The sequence below is a fragment of the Notothenia rossii genome (genome assembly GCF_949606895.1).
Source record: "Notothenia rossii genome assembly, chromosome: 5".
Lineage (NCBI taxonomy): Eukaryota > Metazoa > Chordata > Actinopteri > Perciformes > Nototheniidae > Notothenia > Notothenia rossii.
Genome location: NC_136903.1, coordinates 49,716,772 through 49,735,882, shown reverse-complemented (window position 1 = coordinate 49,735,882; position 19,111 = coordinate 49,716,772). Strand labels below are relative to the sequence as shown.

General features: G+C 43.3%; 1 protein-coding gene across 1 annotated transcript in view; it reads left to right on the top strand.

Annotated features, from left to right (window-relative positions):
• plekha6 (pleckstrin homology domain containing, family A member 6) overlaps positions 1-19,111 on the top strand; it is an 87,102-nt gene that overhangs the window by 37,179 nt on the left and 30,812 nt on the right. Inside the window, exons 6-7 of the mRNA XM_079680506.1 lie at positions 10,117-10,263; positions 16,939-17,017. Coding sequence (XP_079536632.1) covers positions 10,117-10,263; positions 16,939-17,017 — 226 coding nt within the window. The remainder of the gene's footprint in view (positions 1-10,116; positions 10,264-16,938; positions 17,018-19,111) is intronic.

The window sequence follows — 19,111 nt, the reverse complement described above, 5'->3', positions numbered from 1 at the left end:
TAATAATTAGTAACTTGACTTACTGATAATGCCACGTTTAGGGCTTAGAACGAAGCTAGTGCTCCCATTACATGCTTATTGCATTAGTGTCCATGTGTAAAAGGACTTCCTGGAACTTAAGGAAGTGGTCATAGCCACAAAGCAAGTGCCATCTCTTTCAAAGTACATTTCAAAATAAAAGCTGCCTTCTAACTGCTAATACATTCCTATTTTTGTTCCATAACAAGGGTAATGTAGCCTACTGTATTTAAAGGCCCTGACACACCAAGCAGTCACCAGAGAACTCGCCGACGCCGATTGTTGCGTCGCTGTGTTCTCCTGCGTCTTGGCCATGTGTCGCACTGGAACACACCGCAAAGACTTCAGCCGAGCACGTACGAACTGCGCATGCGTGAGTGGCAATAACTCTCCTTACCAGCAGGCGGCGGTAGTGTGTATTCGTCATTCAAAAGAGGCAACAACCGGAAGACAGAGAAGAAGAACAGACTGCGTCATCTAAACAAACAACAAATAGCATGTGCCATTTTCACTCTCGTCCATCGAAAACATGTTTCGTGCGGTACTGGAGCATCATTGGAGTGTTGCTTGTGTAAGGCATTCTCAAGCAACCGTTTCGCTTCTCATGCATTGATTTGCTAACTGAACAGCCAATCAGAGTGATTTCTTTGTCCGACGGCCTGTGGCCGACGCACGGTCAATTCAACATGTTGAATCGGACGTGCGTCGATTTTGCCATTTTGAGATTTCAATTGATACAAAGGAAATGACCATATTTAGATCCAATGAGATTGTGCAGGAGAGAAACTGCTTTCCAACGATATCTCTGATGACATGGTGCAAACAGCGGTCGCGGTACTTTATGTTACGTTAGAATGCTAACTTTTGGTGAATTTAGGAGAAATCTACAGACGCAAATAGACAAACTATAGTAAAATAAACACTTAAATGTGTATTTTTTACGTTTTCCTTTCAAAAGCCTGGAAGAAAACATGTTATGGAATCAAAATAGCACAAAATGTCAAAATTGACCAGTGCATGAAAAACAATGTTTTTGCCTGCCGTGTCTCGCCTTAAAATAAATTGGTCAGTAACTCAGAGATGTGCAACTATATTTAACTTTTTGTTTTAAAAAACTGTGCCCTTTTTTCTCACTTGAGCACCCGCCCCCCAAAATGTCTGTGCACGTCCCTGCTCTGCTCCCATCACCTGTCTCCAATATACAATTATCCCAGGCGCTCTAATCTACGACGGAGTATTAGGGCCACACGTAATAATTAGAGAATAAAGTCATAGTTACGAGAATAAAGTCGTAACATTACGAGAATTAAGTCATAATTACGAGATTAAAGTCGTATAGTTTCATAAGTGACTTGAGAAGGAGACAACAGCAGCGTCCTGCAATAAAATGAGGAATGTGGAGCATCTTGTGAAGCAGTACTTTAGTTTAGGTTTCTCAAATAACAAAATACTTAATCTTTTGGCACATCAGCCTCAGATTGATCATAAGTATTAGAACTTTGAAAAGGTTTTGCCTTCTATTTGTCTATTTCGAAGAAAGAACCAAACGGACTTGGAGGAGATTGTCTCCTTTCTGCAGGAGGAAATGGCTGGTTCTGGCCGACTACAAGGCTATCGTTGGTTACATCTACGAGCTGTTCAAAGGGGATTTGTTGTTTCACAAGAAATGATGAGACTTGTAATCAAGGCTTTGGATCCAGAAGGAGTCGAACTACGACGAGCAAGACGTCTACGGCGCCGACAGTACCAGAGCAGAGGTCCCAACGCCTTGTGGAATATGGACTCATATGACAAACTAAAGCATTATGGCATTGCAATAAATGGCTGCATTTAAGGATAGAGGGTGTCGTTTTTCTCATACTGATATTCTGAACAATCTGTGTTGTTGTAATAGCTGTAAAGTGTCTCTACTGTAGGCTATTTTTATTATATGTACAGCACTTTGGCTCGACCAAAAATCGTTTATAAATGTGCTATATAAATAAAACTTGATTTGATTTGCATTGACGGATTTAGTCGTTACATAATGTGGATGGAGGCATATACCACCAACAGTGATCCAAAGGTAATCACTACATTAGCACAGTAACGCAAATTGGAGGCTGTCCACAGCGGATGCGTGCCGACCCAGGTACCGAAAATGGGCATGTCAGGGAAATGCAGCTGTTCTTGCGTAGAAATCATACGGATCATCATGCCGGAGAAGGGAGCTTTATTTACGGATGCAGTACGGCCAATCAGCGGATAGAATCGTGGTGGGGGGTCCTGCGTAAACAGAGTATACAATTTTGGATGGACCCTTTTAAAACCCTCAAAGATGATGGATATTTCACAGGGACTTCCTGGACAAAAACCTGGTACAGTTCTGCTTCCTCAACCTTTTACAGGTAATTGCTACATAACATAAATCCATATTATACACATTATGAGTAGGCCTACATACAGTAACCAGATTATTAGTGTTACAACATGTGGAAATAAACCCACGTCACTTCAGCTTTCTTCAGTTTTTGAAGTCCCTGGTAACTCTGCTCTGTTAAGCCCCGAGCCTGTTTTTCAGGTCTCAGGCTCGAAAATGACATTCCCAGAACAAATGACCATATCTTCCCTTCTAAAAGGGTTAAATTAATAATCTTTTTTCTCAAAGCAAGGTTACACCTGTGAGTTGGATGTAGAAGTGTCAGAATCGATATAGATGTTTTTATTTTAAAGTAAATTCAGATTGAACACAGTAAAAAAAAAAAAAAGATTGTGTCGGTCCAAAAAAAAAGAATTATTAATAGTCTGATGGCTACCATTAGCAGCTAACTTTTACTCTCCAATTTTTACATAAAAATGGAATTATGGATTCTAAATAATTTTTTCAAATCGACAGAAGCATTATCAACCTATGGATTAATTTATTCAGCCGCGTTTTTTCTCGTTTTGATGCCATTGAACAAGTCTTTTGATCAGATTGACAGCTACGGTGAGACGATCTCCCGTAAAGGCTCCGTAAATGTACGTGTTGTGATGTCTGTGTTTGCTTCCCCTGTCGCGAGTTCGGATCGCTCAGTGATGATACAATAAAGCTGTGGAACCTCAGCTTTAATCGGATATCTTGTATGTGCAGCTACGATAAGTAATAAGGCAAGGCAAGGCAAGGCATGGCAAGTTTATTTATATATTATTAACTATGTTCGTTATTCTCGCGTCCAGGAGAGAAGCTTTAAAAATGAGACTAAATGGAGTCTCTTGGAAGGTTCTATTTCATATATTACATATATTCGTATATTCGCCCTCTAAGGCTATCGCTATTGGGTAATCCCCCTGCGCACCCGCGCAGCACTGAAACACTTGTAGTCCATGCCCACCGGTAAGCTGGGCCCCGCCCTCGGGCCTCCTTCCGGTATAAATAGGAAGGAGGCCCGGCAATCTGCTCCCTCTTTTCTTCAGCAAACCTCGGCAGTTACTGAAGCACAGAACCATTAAACATCACGAGCAACAACTGCGTCCGAAATTGTCCCTCATGTGGCTCAGGATATATCATGAGCTATGAACAGCACACAATGTGCGAATCCTGCCTAGGGCCAGAGCACGCGGACGCGGCTCTCAGCCAGCAGGTCGCTTGCTCACATTGTGCCCGTCTCCCATCAGCCGACAGGAAGCGAAGAGCGGACGCTCTAGCTGTTGCGGCCGACGAGGACGATTGGCCCGTCCAGGAGCACGTGGACGGCAGCATGTCCCTGGAGCCGAGTGCCGGGCAGGAGTCGGACGACTCCTACCCCGTCTCCCTCCATGGTTCACCGTGCGGTTCTCCCCTCCCTCCTTTCCCCCGGACGGGGGAGACAGAGTCGGAGCAGGGGGCTGGTTTGGCGGCCGAGCATGCGGTCCCCTTCTCCGTCGCTACAGGACGGCGCCCTACGTTGAGCTCCCCCAGAGAGTATGTCGCCCGCCAGGCCGACCGGGTCCACCAGTGTGCCTTTCAGGCGGCAGCGAATATCATCGCGCTGCTCTCCAACTCGGTGATGACACTGGTAGAGCGGTCCACCACGAGTCCGTCGCTGTCTCCCAGGCGAGGATTTCCGCGTGGGTGACACAGATCCAGCGCCACCTGCAGCAGGCGTCTGTTACGGAGACGGCCAGAAAAGTGCTACTGGACGCTCCAATCAGCCCGTACGGGCTGTTAGGACCCCAGTTCCACGCCATGGTGGAGTCCATGAAGACTGCCGCGGAACAGGCGGACGGCATTCGCCAGCATGTGGCACCAACGCCCGCAGCAGCCGCGGCGTCCACGCCGGCCACAGGAGGCCGCAAGCGGAGAGACGCCCACAGCAACCGTCTCGGCGTCAGACTGGCCCTTCGGCGGCTGCAGGGGCTCCCCCCCACGTCTCTGCTCCCCCGCCACCCCAGAGACAGGGTCTCCCTGCGGCGAGTCAAAGGGGAGTGAGGCTCCCCCGCTCCTGGTCTACTCCGCGAGAACCTCCGAGGAAGCAGAGCCGGTAATTAAGCCGGCTGCCACTAATCTGTTGATTAAGTAGAGAGCAGGGCTCCCTGCAGAAGCCTGCTGGTTTTAACCTATAAGTTAATAACCTGCAGAGCTCGCGGCATTCCTCCGTCCGAGATACGCCTCCTACACACGGTCATCTCTCTCTCCCCCCTTCGCTGCTCTCTCTCTCCCCTCCGGTACACAGCACCGTAAGACGTAGTGTGGAGTTGCATTAGGTAACGCTGTGGTGGCTGTACTGCTCCAGCCGTCTCCTTTTTGTTTGTTTGTTTGTTTCCCCCTGTCTGTGTTGTTTGTGTGGGCGTGGTGGCTGTCACTCCTTGCTCAACCTCCACTCACCTGCTGCAATCAGCTGTGCACCCTCCCCGACTACACACCTGCTTTCCATCAAGCTATTTAAAATGGCATATCAACGGAGGCTCCACAACCTTTCTCCGCCAGGTCGTCAAGTATCAGCCGTATCTCGCGTCTCCCCTCCGGTACACAGCACCGTAAGACGTAGTGTGGAGTTGTATTAGGTAACGCGAGATACGGCTGATACTTGCGCATTAGTTTCTGTTATGAATCAGTATCAACAGTCCTGCTGCCAGTGACGTTACTATATTATCAATACTACTGTAGTTATAGCCTGATATATGATAGCTAACTTTACAATGTTGTGATGTGACTGACGTTAGCTAACATTAACTGTAACTAACACCGGTCACTCACCAAGACAGCTACCCTGTTCTCCTTTGGTTCTCCTCACACCACAGCTCCATTTCTCGCCGATGGCCGTTATTTCTTCTAATCCTTGGCTGCTCCTGGTCTCTTGGACACATAGCAGGCTCATAATTATAATCATTCAAATATATATTTTCAACCTCTTCTGTGTCAAAACTAGCATTGTGATCCATGTTTATTCATACGATAGACCGGCCGCTCTCCCCCATGTTACGTCACACGCGGGAGGTCACGTGCGGGAGGTCACGTGCGGGAGGTCACATCCGGAGGCTTTTTTATGCGGAAGTAAAAATGTCTTACTAAAACGACGCCAGATGTCACTGTAGTGTATACTTCTGTATATTTTTTTGAAAATCTAGTGTATTCATCATTTTCCTACACATTTATTCACTGGTGTCTCTAACCTGCTCTTTAAAATGTTTAGAATAATTGAAAACTGCCCGGAACGTGCCCCACTAGCTTAGCGGCTAGCAGTTAGCATTTTCAATCGAAATGTACATAGAAATAGCTCCCGTTAGCTTAGCAACTAGTGGTTAGCATGCTATTAGTATTGTAGCGACCCTGATAGGATGCTGAGGGTGTCACTCAGGCATCCCCCGTCTCTCTGCCAATCACAGAGCTGCACAGTGATGCTGGTCTAGGTGCGGGCCTGTGGTTGGGGGAGCCGACGGGGGAGGGCGGGAAGTTGTGACGTAGTCTGGGTTATAAATAGGAGTGTGTGTGTGAGTGGAGTGAGAGAGTGTGTGAGGTTGAACCCACAAGATATCCCTGTACCTGTGATCATCGAGAAAATAAGAGTTATTAAAGCCTAATAACTGGAAGCCTGTTTCCGACTCCATCTGTGAACGCTACAGTATTTTACAGAGAAATATCCTATGCATGGGTCTTCACTGACCCATATTACTTTAAGTACAATCTTGTCGGCTTTTGGCTGAAGTATTGTTTTGCTGTTTATTGGCTGAATTGAATTGAAATGTTTTGTATATAAATGGATATAGAAATGTTGTACAACAAGAAATGTATTTATTCAACTAGAGATTTATTTATTTTATAAGAGATTTATTTATACAAGAGATGTATTTATTTTATACAAGAGATGTATTTATTTTATTTAAGAGATTTATTTTAATTTAAGTGCTTAAAGGAAAGAAACTAATCATTCCTTGTGACCTTTTACAGGTCAGGTTTTTTGTGCGGATATGTTTTGTTTGCCAGGTGCTTTTCGCACCTGATTACCTTTCTGGACCTTGATAGCGAGCTAAGATTGGAATAAACCTAATCTCCCTGCCACATGGTGTCTGTGGTAGGATCGAACTGAAATTAACGTAACGAACGGAAATGAATGAACTTTACCCCGGGAACCTTTTTGTTTTGTCTTTTGCCTTTACTGGGCACAACCCCAGAAAAATAATCATGTGAATGTGATAACGTGTTGATATCTTGAATACAAATGTTTTGGAAAGCATACCTTGTTTCAGTGTTGTTTTTCAGACACATTGAGCTCCATAGTCGTTCCTAGTTCTTCTGAACATCACTAGTTTAATTACAGCTACACATGCTACAAAATACATCTTTAATTATTAAATAATATAAGGCATTATATAGCTCCAACAATTTATTTTCCGTGTTGTTTTTGAGTCTTTAAGGGGGTCAGGAGTGAGACAGGTCACATGACCTGTCTCACTCTTAGGGCACCAATGGTGGTGAAACAGGGATTGCAATACCGTGATTCACCACCATTCAGCATAACAGTTAGAGGGGCGTTGTTTCACTCTCGGTAAAATATTCTATGTCAAAAGGGGAGAAAGGGCAGCACAGAAGAGTTAACCAAACTAAAATACGTAGTTTTTTTTATTAAAATGACATCACGGTCTGAAAAGACAGCTATTGTCAGCCTTCGGGAGAAATTGCCACTGTGTGAAGAGGATTCCAGGATCACAATGACTCAAGAACACTGTGGGTCTGTTCTCTGTTAGCTGCTGTCCGTTCTGCTTGTTTTCTACATCAGAGCCACGAGCAATATCCCTATGCAGGAGTCCAGTTTTAAAACCAACAGAGTCCCGGAAGATGTGCAAAGAAAACAGTGATAGACTAGAACAATGGAAGAAAAATATGTTTATTTACTGCAGATATAATGCACAGTTTTTTGTCTCTTTATCTTTCTTTCTCTTGGAAACGTTTAACTATATTTTTCAGGTTAAGATTTTGATCTTAAACTTGCTTTCTAATGCCCATGCTTTTCTTTTCTCTCATGTTGTGAAGTAAATTCCTCCTGTGCTGCACTCTTTATTCTGAACACGTCTGTTTTGTTCCTGCTCGATGTCTGCCTGGTCCAGCTGTGTTTTGAACAAGAAGGCTTAGAAAGAGGGAGTGATGGGGGAATAATTTGTGACTATGCAGTTTACCACTGTGATTACTATGCCAGCAGAGACCGAGGGCCAAGAAATGGGCACCAAGAGAAAAGGGACAGGACTTTTGTTGTCTTGGTTATGTTTTACAGGCTGTCTCCGAGGCATTGTGATTCTGTGTGCATTTGTTAAACACACATTACAGCCTCTCTGTGGCTTACACTGTTATTGGAAATCGAAAAGAATTATAAAAATTGTCTTCAATATATACACCAAATATTCAACTCTCCAATGGTAGGAATCATACCTCAGATTAGGTATTAGGTATTAGGTTAACCTGCCATCAGGCCCTGGGGCTGATTTTAGTTTTGTAGCCCCCTGAATGGATTCTAACAATAAAAATGTGTACAAATCTGATTTTGTCTACAGGGCAAATGTAGGCCCATTTCATTAGTCTCAGGAGATATGACATGTTATCCCTCTCTGAGCCAGATAATACCACAATATTAACATTTACAGAGGATTCAATATTTATATATTAACTATTTAAATAACAAATGAAAGTAATCTATAGCCTCTGCAGGCTCTTTGAATAGATCTCACACACACACACACACACACACACACACACACACACACACACACACACACACACACACACACACACACACACACACACACACACACACACACACACACACACACACACACACACACACACACACACACACACACACTCACCGTGCCTGAACTGGATCTCTCCTCGTCGTCCTCTCATGCTCCTCCAGCAGATAACGTTCCTCTGTCTGTTTGTCCTCTCCATCGCTATCATCAGAACCAAACCATTTGTTTGCCATTTTCTAAATCCTAAAGTAGGTTAAATAAAAAATGAACTGTATTTCTTGCAGCCAACTCTGAAAAGTCCTGAGCCAGCCAATATTTCCACACCTCCTCTTAAGTTTGACAGTCCTAGAACTTTACACATTATGAAGTTAACACTTTTTGTTGTGGGTGATGAGATTTGGAGGAGCCTAGTTACAGTCCGAGCCAAGTGAACCTTACAATAACTGGAGCGTAGTGGCACTGGTTTTATGTCTCTAGCTGAGGATTTCAGCTTCACCTGCGCTGGGGAAGGGAATCCCTCTGAAAATCCTTGTTGGTGTGCCAGAGGAGAGGATGAACACTGGAAGTGTGGGATGTTCTGTAGCTGAGCATGGAGCAACCTCCAGCCCCCGCATGACCGCATACTATAATAATATGTTAAACCACAGTGTATTTTCAATTATTTTTAATACATTTTGGAGCTGTAACTATTATCTCCGATGTAGAGAATTAAGACCAAACGTATCTGCATGGATAGATACTCAGTTTTAAAAATAACATAATATATATGATTATTTTATGTCATTCCTCATCATTTGAAGTCCCTGTGCTGAATTGTGTTTTCAGTTCAGATAGTCAAAGGAAAGGCATGTTCATGGCTGCTGTCTATAAATACAGCCATCAATAAATCATTGAAATGTGTGAGGGAGACATGAACAGGAGAGAGACGTGTTTATATTTACTTGCTGTCCATTTGTCTCTGTGTGTGTGTGTGTGTGTGTGTGTGTGTGTGTGTGTGTGTGGGTGGGTGGGTGGGTGGGTTTGTTTGTGTGTCAATGGTGCAGCAGGTACAGTTGGCCGAGTGCCGAGATTCCTGCAACACTGACTCACATGGGCTGATCATTATCTCCTGCAAACACACACGCACACACACACACACACACACACACACACACACACACACGCACACACACACACACACACACACACACACACACACACACACACACACACACACACACACACACAGAGCATGGATCAGGGTATTGTATGATTGCACAAGCCCTTCCCCCTACCCAGATCTCTTCTCTCTCCCTTTCTCCCGCATTTGCTCTCTCTCCCCTCCTTCTCCCTCTCTCCCTCTCTCTCTGTCACACACCCACACACAAACGCACTCTGCAGAGAGCGTCGTTTCGGGGCTACATTTGGAAAACAAGAGGTAGGAGGTCACAGAGAGGAGTGTATCCCTTTCAACCTGCGGAAATGTTCATACCTCCTTCCATTATTCAGTCAGATGGTGCGCCCCCTTCTACTGCACTGCTGCATATCGTGCTGGATCCTAGTGTGTGTGTGTGTGTGTGTGTGTGTGTGTGTGTGTGTGTGTGTGTGTGTGTGTGTGTGTGTGTGTGTGTGTGTGTGAGCCATTACCGCTGCTTATCAGAGGGACCCTCGGACCATAATGGATATCTATTCTAGGAAGCTGTCACCGTGGGAGCAGAGAGTGTGCTGGGAGGAGAGCTGCTTGGACTGCTCTCTCATGTTTGGACTGTGAACACTCCTCCTCTGTCTGTCTGTCTTTTCTCCTGCAGGTTCAATGAACTGACTGACAGCCTGTAATTGCTATTTTTCTCACAGTAGTTGTAGCCGTGCTCTGGATGGTATTTCTGTTCCTCTCATTCTTTCTGGGATGATTCCTCACTTTGATTTTTCCCTCCACAGATGAAAACGAGGACACAGTGTTAGGGAGTTTGCCGCTGCTCAGTTTCCGAGTCGGAGGAGTGGAGCCTTCGGATAACATCACCCGCAGGTTTGCCTTTAAGGTCAGTAACATCCTACTGGAGGGGCAGGGTGCTGGGAGGTCTGTGTGCAATTGCATTTCATCATAAGTGCATATTGCTTTTTATGTTTAGGCCAAACCTTAATAAATGAATACGGTAAGTAGGAACAGTAGGTCGGAAAGTGTAAAACATGTTGCAAAACAGGGGGATTGGAGGGCTGTCTGTTGCTCTAACCATAGAAGACTCATCCTTGTGCAATGTGACCTTTATTGCAAAATAAGGATTTACTGATGTTTGAACTTGTTCCTTGGCTGCATCGCTGTGCTTTAGTGAAGGGTGTTGGTTTGGTTTTAGTTGATTGATAGAAGCTGACTGGCTTTATGGCTGAGTCACATGATGTTATTTATGGTAGTTAAGAGCCTCACAGGGACTCTGCAGGCTCTCAGTTACTCAGGTTGGGGGGTTGATGTTGTAGCTGTGGCGGAAGCCTACTAGTAGAGCTTGTATGACTTTGAGTTTAATATGTGGTCTTTATATGTTGTGTTTATTATGTTGCTGACATTGAGTCATGTCATCATTTCATTTCTCATCTTCAATGCACCAATCCCCTTGCAATTTGTGAAAACTAACATTATTTAATATTGTGGATATTTAGTGAGAGTAGCTAAAACATGAATTTCAACCATTGACATTCTTAGCCTCTTCCTAAACAACCCAGACAGGATATGCTTGAGTTAACAATTACTAACAACATTCTGACTGATGAGGGCAACCACGAGTCAAATAGGCAAACATAGACCCACTGAGGCACCGCTCAGTGGGTCAGTGGTTCGATCCCCAGCCCCTGCGGTCAACATTTCAAAGTGTCCTTGGGCATGTATTCCAAATGTCTATGGTATTGAAGGTACCTTTGGATAAAACCAGCAGCTTAATGAAATGCAATATCATTAGTGAATGGATACATTTTTTACTTTTTATCTGCCACCTACAACCTATTTACAAGTACAGTAGAACCATGTCCCAAATCACTGTGTAGTCCAAAGACACAGGGCAGCTTATCTGAAACATTCATAGACTTTTGTTGGGAGGTAATAAGACAGAAAGTATATTAATTGTATACTTATTGTTCCTAAACAAACGAAGGCTGCGTCTCCTCAGACGCAGGGAGCAGTAAACACAGCTCAGCGGAGACAGAGCTGTGTGTCAGGCTGAATAAAGATGAGACCATGAGGATGCAATGTAGGTTAGCTGAGTCTGAATCTGCTGAGTGAGGCTTTATATAAGTTGGATAGTTAGCCTTGTTTCCCCATCAGCCTCAGCATGAAACACAAACAGTGACAGCTCTCTCTCTGTCCAGATCTCTGAATATATCGCTCTTTGTTATCTCTCCCTGCCCTCTCGCTCACTCACTGTTTGCCATTATCATCTTTCTTCACTTTCCAGAACATTCAGTCCTTGTTGTTCTCTCTTTGCATGTCCAGTGCAAGCTCTGGTGCAAAGTCCAGGGCATGTACACGGTGTATTCCGGACACACACACACACACACACACACACACACACACACACACACACACACACACACACACACACACACACACACACACACACACACACACACACACACACACACACACACACACACACACACACACACACACACACACACACACACACACACACACACACACACACAGAGTAAATATGCACAGTGTGGCTTTGAGAGCCTGCCGAGGGTTAGGGTGCTGCTTGTTAGCTCATGTTCTGACTGGACTCTGTACTGTTTCCTGTCCAATGTCACTCTGGAGTTAATATTAACAAACCTTCAAAATCATGTTGCAAGCACAGAGCAAAACCATTTCAGCTATAAATATGTTGGATACATATAAAAATAAGCACTACACCTAAAAGATCACAAAGAAAGATAATCATTAAAGACTTTGACAAGGCCTTGGTATCAAAGCTATTCTGAAGAAGTGAGAGCACACTGATTCTTCCAGGCTCACAGTGAGAATCATCTTCTGTCTTCTCAAAAATAGCAGATGTAATTTCCAAAATATTATGGTGAGATGGTTTATTTTTGATTTTTGACAGTCAGGCTAAACCTTTCCCCTGATTTCCTCGCTGACACATTCACTGTCCAGTACATCTATTTTAAAACTCTGGTCAACGTCAAGAAGCTTGTTCATCAGACAGCCTGCCTCTGGACATCAAATGAAATGTGTGCTCACCCGTTGACCTTGGCCGTCTCTCAGAGCATGCTGCTGCAGTGAAGAGTGTTGACCTCGCTCTGGGGGGCTCACCAGGCTGTGGTGATATTTGTACACATAAGTGTATTTGTTTTTTTATATTCATTGCGTTGTATTTATTCTATGCTTCTCTAATGTTGAAAAGTTATAATGGCAGGTATGGTGTGATCCTTTTTGCCCCTTAATAATAATAATGATGATAATAATAATACATTACTTTTCCTGAAGGAGGTCGATGAGATAAGTCGGGGCCAAGTTGTGGAGGGCTTTGTAGGTGATTAGGATCATTTGTTTTATTTGGTCCAGTATTTAACAGGGAGCCAGTGTAGATGGATGAGGATGTGGTGAGTTGATTTGGTGCGGGTGATGATCCGGGCAGCAGAGTTCTGTATCGTTTGTAGCTTGTTAAGAAGTTAGGGGGGGATGCTGGAGACAGCATTGCAAGGCGGGAAGTGACAAATGAATTTGACCTGGATTTGAGTGCTGGATTCAGACAGGTATGGCGGACTCTGGAAATAGGTGGAAGAGAGCAGTGCGGTTGATGTTTTTTGATGTAAGGTGCAAAGGAGAGGGAGCTCCAGAGTGACATCGAGGCTCTTGACTTGAGGGTACGGAGAAGCCATCAATGATGATGTTGGGAGTGGTGGAGGATTGAGCTTTGTTGAGGGGGTTATGGAGCTTCATCCAGCTCCTGATGTCCTGGAGGCAGGTGGTGAGAGAGGTGGGGGCTGGACAATGTTGGGTTTGGTGGAGATGTAGACCTGTGTGTCAGCCACATAGCAGTAGAAGAGGACCCTATAGTGAGGGAGGACAGTGCCAAGGGGAAGGAGGGAGACGAATGATATATGTGGACCTAGAAATTATCCCTGTGGAACACCTTGTGAAACAGCAGAGCATCTTGACTTATGGTTGTTGAGTTGAAAATATTGTTGTCAGTCAGCGAGATATGATATAAGTGGCCCCCCAGTCCCAATGCCAGGCGGTTGATGAGTAGTGGGTAGGAGATGTGCAGCTGTGAGGTATAGAGCTCCTGCGGTCACGTGACTTTTGGTTATCAGCCACCATTTTGGCAGTAAACATGACGACCGGCGCCAGCGTTTTCCTACCGTGCGAGTATACATCTCATTTTAATTCAAGTGAAATTCGGCTTTATAGTACAAAATTAGAAAGATTAAATATAAGCGACCCATATAATGCACCCGGTGTGCTTTTCAAGAGCATAACCTCCTGCTCTGAAGACGATGTACCCGACTTGCGCTACGCGGACATCCACAGCTATCTTGTAAGCTTTCCATCAGTGTACTCAGGAGACTCCCTCAGAGCTTACAAAAGCTTGGAGGCTTACAAATGGTGTCAGTCCGGCTTCGTAAACAACATTCAACTGTGGAGTCTTACATCCAAAAACTTCGGCATCATCACTGCAAGGGTAAGTATTAAATTATTCCAGTTTGATAGGCAGTGTCACGTTAGCATTGTTTGTTTATTAGCTTGTCTAGCTACGGCAGTGTCACGTTAGCATGTTTGTTTATTAGCTTGGATAGCTACTGCAGTGCGTCTGAAACTAGTTTGTATTTTTGCTTTTTGAAAACTTTTTGTAGCATTGTACTATATTCCTTCACCCACCTGATATGAAGTGATCACTGCATAAGCGAAAGCAAACGGGCGGGGGGTCCCATCTTTCAGTCTTGTTCAGACGGCTCCTGGCTCTTTTAATCGCTGCGATCCACTTTTCCCTCCTCTCCGCGTCTTTTGGAATGCGATAATAAGATACACCTTTCTTCTTCCCACGCCTATTTGTGCAACCTGGTGCACAGCAGTTATCCACCATCCTCGACAGTCTGCCAGTGCCTGCCAATGAATTTACTGACGCGATTACTGCCAAAATGGCTGCCCCCTTCGTTTCTCGTCACGTGACCAGCATATGTGACATCATCCGCAGGAGCTCTATAGGAGGATGAGGATGGTGAGCAGTCCTGAGTCAGCTGCAGGAAGAGGTCTCATGTCATTCTTTCTTCTGCCTTCCTACTGCTGCTCTTTTGAATAATGCTGTTAGTTAGTTGCAGTGCTCTCTTCCTAATTTGGTCTCTCCAGGATGGCGGCATTTGTATCTGGGCGGATTTTTCTCATGTCCTTTTCAGATTGTCTTTATTTAGAAAAGTATAGACATTTTAAATATAGCAATGTATATGTTTGAAACACTGCATTTTAAATGTTAAACATTTAATTAATTCAGAACTCTATGCAATCTTAAAATAAGAGAATTGTCAAAAAGTAAATGACACATTTTCTCTGTGTACTTCTTTTAGCTGGGATCATGAGAATTTCAGAAGTGAAAACTAGGGCACAGAGCTGGAGAACCCTGTCATAAACCTCGGTCCCCAGGCAGCCACAGGCCAAAAATAACAGCAGTGGCCCTCATAACCCACATTACTTAAACCTTCTACATGAAACCTTGTTCATCCTGTGTGAACATTGCAGTGCCACCAGGTTGATTTGATTTAAGGTCCAAGGGAATATTTGTAAAAATAAGCATGGGAAGTTACTACTAAAAAGACTAAGCAGAACATTGTTATCACATTATCTGTGTTGTGATGTTCCCTCTTCAACATGGAGAAGCCCACATTCCACAGTTTGTCTTTGTAGAAAGCAGCAGGTCACAGAATACACTGTTTAGTTTAAAAAACTCGACACACTGCTTCAAATAAAAGAAAACGTGTAGGGTAATTATAAATGAAATACAAAAAAAGATTCCAGATGTCATGATTGCTTTTAAATGTAAGAATAGAGGATGAAATCAGCTGCTCTACAGGTCACAGTGGTATCAACGGTTGATCAAGTCAATGCGGTGCAGCGATGTGATTCTTTGCCTGTTTGGCCCAAAGTCATACAACAAAAAACTCAACGCTATGCGGGAAAGGGCTTAAGTGGAACCTTTTTTTTTTTTTTTTTCAGGAAGTGGAGTATCATTTCTCTGTTTCTCTCTTTTCTTTTCAGTTTTCTTTCTGCATGTTTAATCACTGCTTAAAGGGCTCTACACAACATGCCAACATTCACACACACCATGCGAGTTGCACAGGATACAAAATAATTGTAATTCTCATTTGGATATCTTGGGATTCCTCCCATGTTCCTGGACTTTCATTCCACATTTTCATTTATTCACTATCCTCGCCTGTAACTGTTGTTTATTTTGACATCTGTAAGTTAAACATTAAATTAAATATACCATTCACGTGCCAAAGTAATCCACCATAATGATTGTGCGCTTGCATGCATATTATTGGTAAATGCAGTGCCCTATTTGATGTTGTGTTGCAATGTGGCAAAAGTGAACAAAGCTCATATTTTTTGCAAGAGCCATCTTTGTAATTTTCTAATCATGAGCCATGGGAGCATGCCAGTGAAGAGAGTTCTATAGGTGAGAGTTCATAGTGTTGGTATCTACAGTATAGCTAGCTCTAAAGACATCGTAGTGAAAAGCAGTGTGAGTGTTTTCCGAGGTGGACTCGACTTGTTTTCGTCGGAGTAGAGGAGCTCCCTCAGGGTGTCTCAGAGGTGAGGCGGAGCCTCTGTGGTCCTGCCCCAGCATGCCTCCTGTAAGCTGTCTGCTGATTCCTGTCCAACAACTCATGTTCACGACAATTGCTGCTTCAAAATGACCCACAGTGCCTCTGACATGCTGGTGTCTGACTATACTGATATATATATACATATATATATATATGTATAGATATATATGTCGGTTTAGTAATGCTCTTTTGGTTTAATAAGTAATGTACTATCAATAGATCGCCATTATTCTTTATGAGCCAGACATTTCTTGTGAGTCTTGCTTGTAGAAGAAAGATTCTGGCAAATGTCAAAAACAAACTCTGTGGGAATCGCCTTCCACTGGCTTCACCCATCAATAAAAACATTTCCATACTTTGGTGTAGCTGCATCTCTGTCGCATCGTATTCCACCAAAAGGTGCATGCGGTTAGCCTTTAACGTGTGTTTATTGTTTGACATCTGACACAGGCAATGGGGATATCACTCTCTTACTTTCTAGTCAAGTTTTAGAAGTGTGACTGTCAATCAAATGTGTAACATCGTCTTGATTTGCAGCAGGCGGGAAAGTGATACAAATGCTTTGCAGTCCTGCACAAAATGTTACACATGGTCACCCTGACTGATACTTCACTGGACTTGCCACACTCTTTTTTGGTTATTCATTAAAGATAGTTCCTGGTACCAGGTAAGTTTTTTAGTACCATCTCGGCTGAGGTTGTCCTCAGAGTTGATGTTAATGCTGCAGAATTATCATTAGTCAGAGAGAATTGACACTAGTGCGTCATCGGACATCCTGCGCAAAGCCAGTGTTTTTAAATAGCTAACTACTGTTGATTACGATTGCTTATTTTTTACAGCCCTACATCTTTTGTACAACTTTTTTTCATCCAGACTGTGTGTGTATATAACTGTAGTTCCTCACCCACAGCAGCATTCTCTGCCCTGTAGTGTTGCTTTTCCTCCCAGCTCAGTCAGAGCTGTCCAAACCTGTTGTACCTGCAGCTGCACCACCTGACTGTGGAGGTGTGGCCGGCCTCAGGAAACAGTATGAGAGAAATCACTGTCCAACTGAAGCTTGTGCTATTAGTCAGTCTGTAAATAGAACCGAAACCTTGTTCTGTTAGTTAAATCGAGTGTTTGTCTAGAAAACCAAGAAACATTGTTTTAAAACGTTTAAAGACCTGAGTTCCTTATTCCCTCTACTGATCATAGGGTAAATGATTAAACTTACAGTGTGTGAGTGTGAGTGACTCAACAGCCAGAGTCATAGGGTTACACCTATGGGTGTGTATGTGTGAAGTGTGTGTGTCCTGTGGAGCTCAGCCTCACCCTTCCTGAACAGAGCTATCAGTGGCTATGAGCAGAAGAGGTTCATTCCTTTGTGCTGCTCTCTCCCTTCTTGTGTTCATGTTCCTGACTGAGGGGACACTCATCGCTGCTTATAGTCTTCCAAACAGAGGTTGGAGTAATCCAGGTGCAAACAGAGTTTAAAATTAGACTGAACCAGGCTAAACACACTCTGCCAGCCTGGTCATATAGACCACCGTTTTCATTATACATGTTTGCCAAAAATCTCAGGGGATTTCCATCACACATTGCAATATTATTCATAGCTGCCAAAAAACACAGGCTCTGAATTTGCAGACCAAGTCAGGAACACAGTTTCTCATTGGTTGACAGCTCAGGAACACAGTTTCTCATTGGTTGACAGACCAACCCAAGGCATTAATTATAGCTAGTAAAGGCCTCAAAATAACTCTCACTGCTTTTAAAAAGTACAGATTTATCATTTGGAATTTATCTTACAAAGTTTCCAAACATAATTTCAAGGCTGGGTTACTGATTTTCTGAAAGAGATCCCATCACTGGCACAATGGTGGTTTTATTATGTTGTAAATGACATGCAGTACTTGACCCTAAAGTCAATATAGTGAACAATAAAGTAGGCTGCAGGTTATGTACATTCGGAGAAGTACCTTAGCAATGTAAAGCAAACATCCTCCATTTGGACAGGAGACGCTCTCTTGCAGTAAACAAATCAACGCACAATCCTGTTAATCCTGTTATGAAGCCGTTTACTGGCAGCCTTTACTTGAGAGTTTTAGAGTATGTTAATAATACATAATATGGAATGTTCTGCCATCTGCAATCTATCAAATCAATAACAACAGATAGAGTTTGGTGATGTCATGTGTGTGTGGGATCATGGGAGTTGTTGGGCTTTGATTTAACAGAGTTTGATTGAATATGACGGAAATACATTTGGTTGACCTTATTGTTTCCTTTTAAAAATCTTTACAAATATATAAAAAATATCTGCTTTTAACTTTTGACTTCCTATATTTTCTTTATGTCTTTCCTCTTCTTTTAATTTTTTTCTGATCATGTTTGCAATTCTTGTTTTTTGGTTTGGGTTCTCCTTCCTCTGTCCTCTCTTCTTCCACCCTTGTTTAACCCTATTGTTCACTCTTCCTTTTGTCAATGTATTTATCAATCGACTCTTTATGGATGGAAGTGTTAGTTACTTCCATCCGTGTTCTGCTATTATTTCCTTCCATCCTTAGTTTGTTCCTTCTGGTTTCCTTCCCTCACTTTATAGCCCTTTTTTTGGTTTTCTTTTCTCATGTTATTTCCTTTCTTATTTTTTTTCTTATACTTCATTGCTTGTGCTTTTTTCTATCTTTCCTTCGTTTTTTCCAAAAGATAATAAAATAAAAGTAATCATCGTATTCATTTTATTTGTGTAATTTGAAAAAATAGAAGTGTAAGAGATCTCTCCTTCATCCGTCCTTCTCCATTTGACTACCTGAAGGAACAAAGGAAAAAGGCTGGACAATACACACGTATCCCATAGCCCCACCTCTGTTGCTAGATTACTGCTGCCTTGTACTATACAGTAATTTCAACCAATTGAATCACCTCGTGTCACTGCTGGAGGCGGGGCCTCAGAGTGCTCCACCGTGGAAGGAAGTGACTCCTGTTTATCAGTGATATCATTTCCTCTTGCTATGTTGTGGCAGTGTTCCTCCTCCTTGTCAGAAACACACACGCAAGCGTGCGCACACACACACACACACACACACACACACACACACACACACACACCACACACACACACACACACACACACACACACACA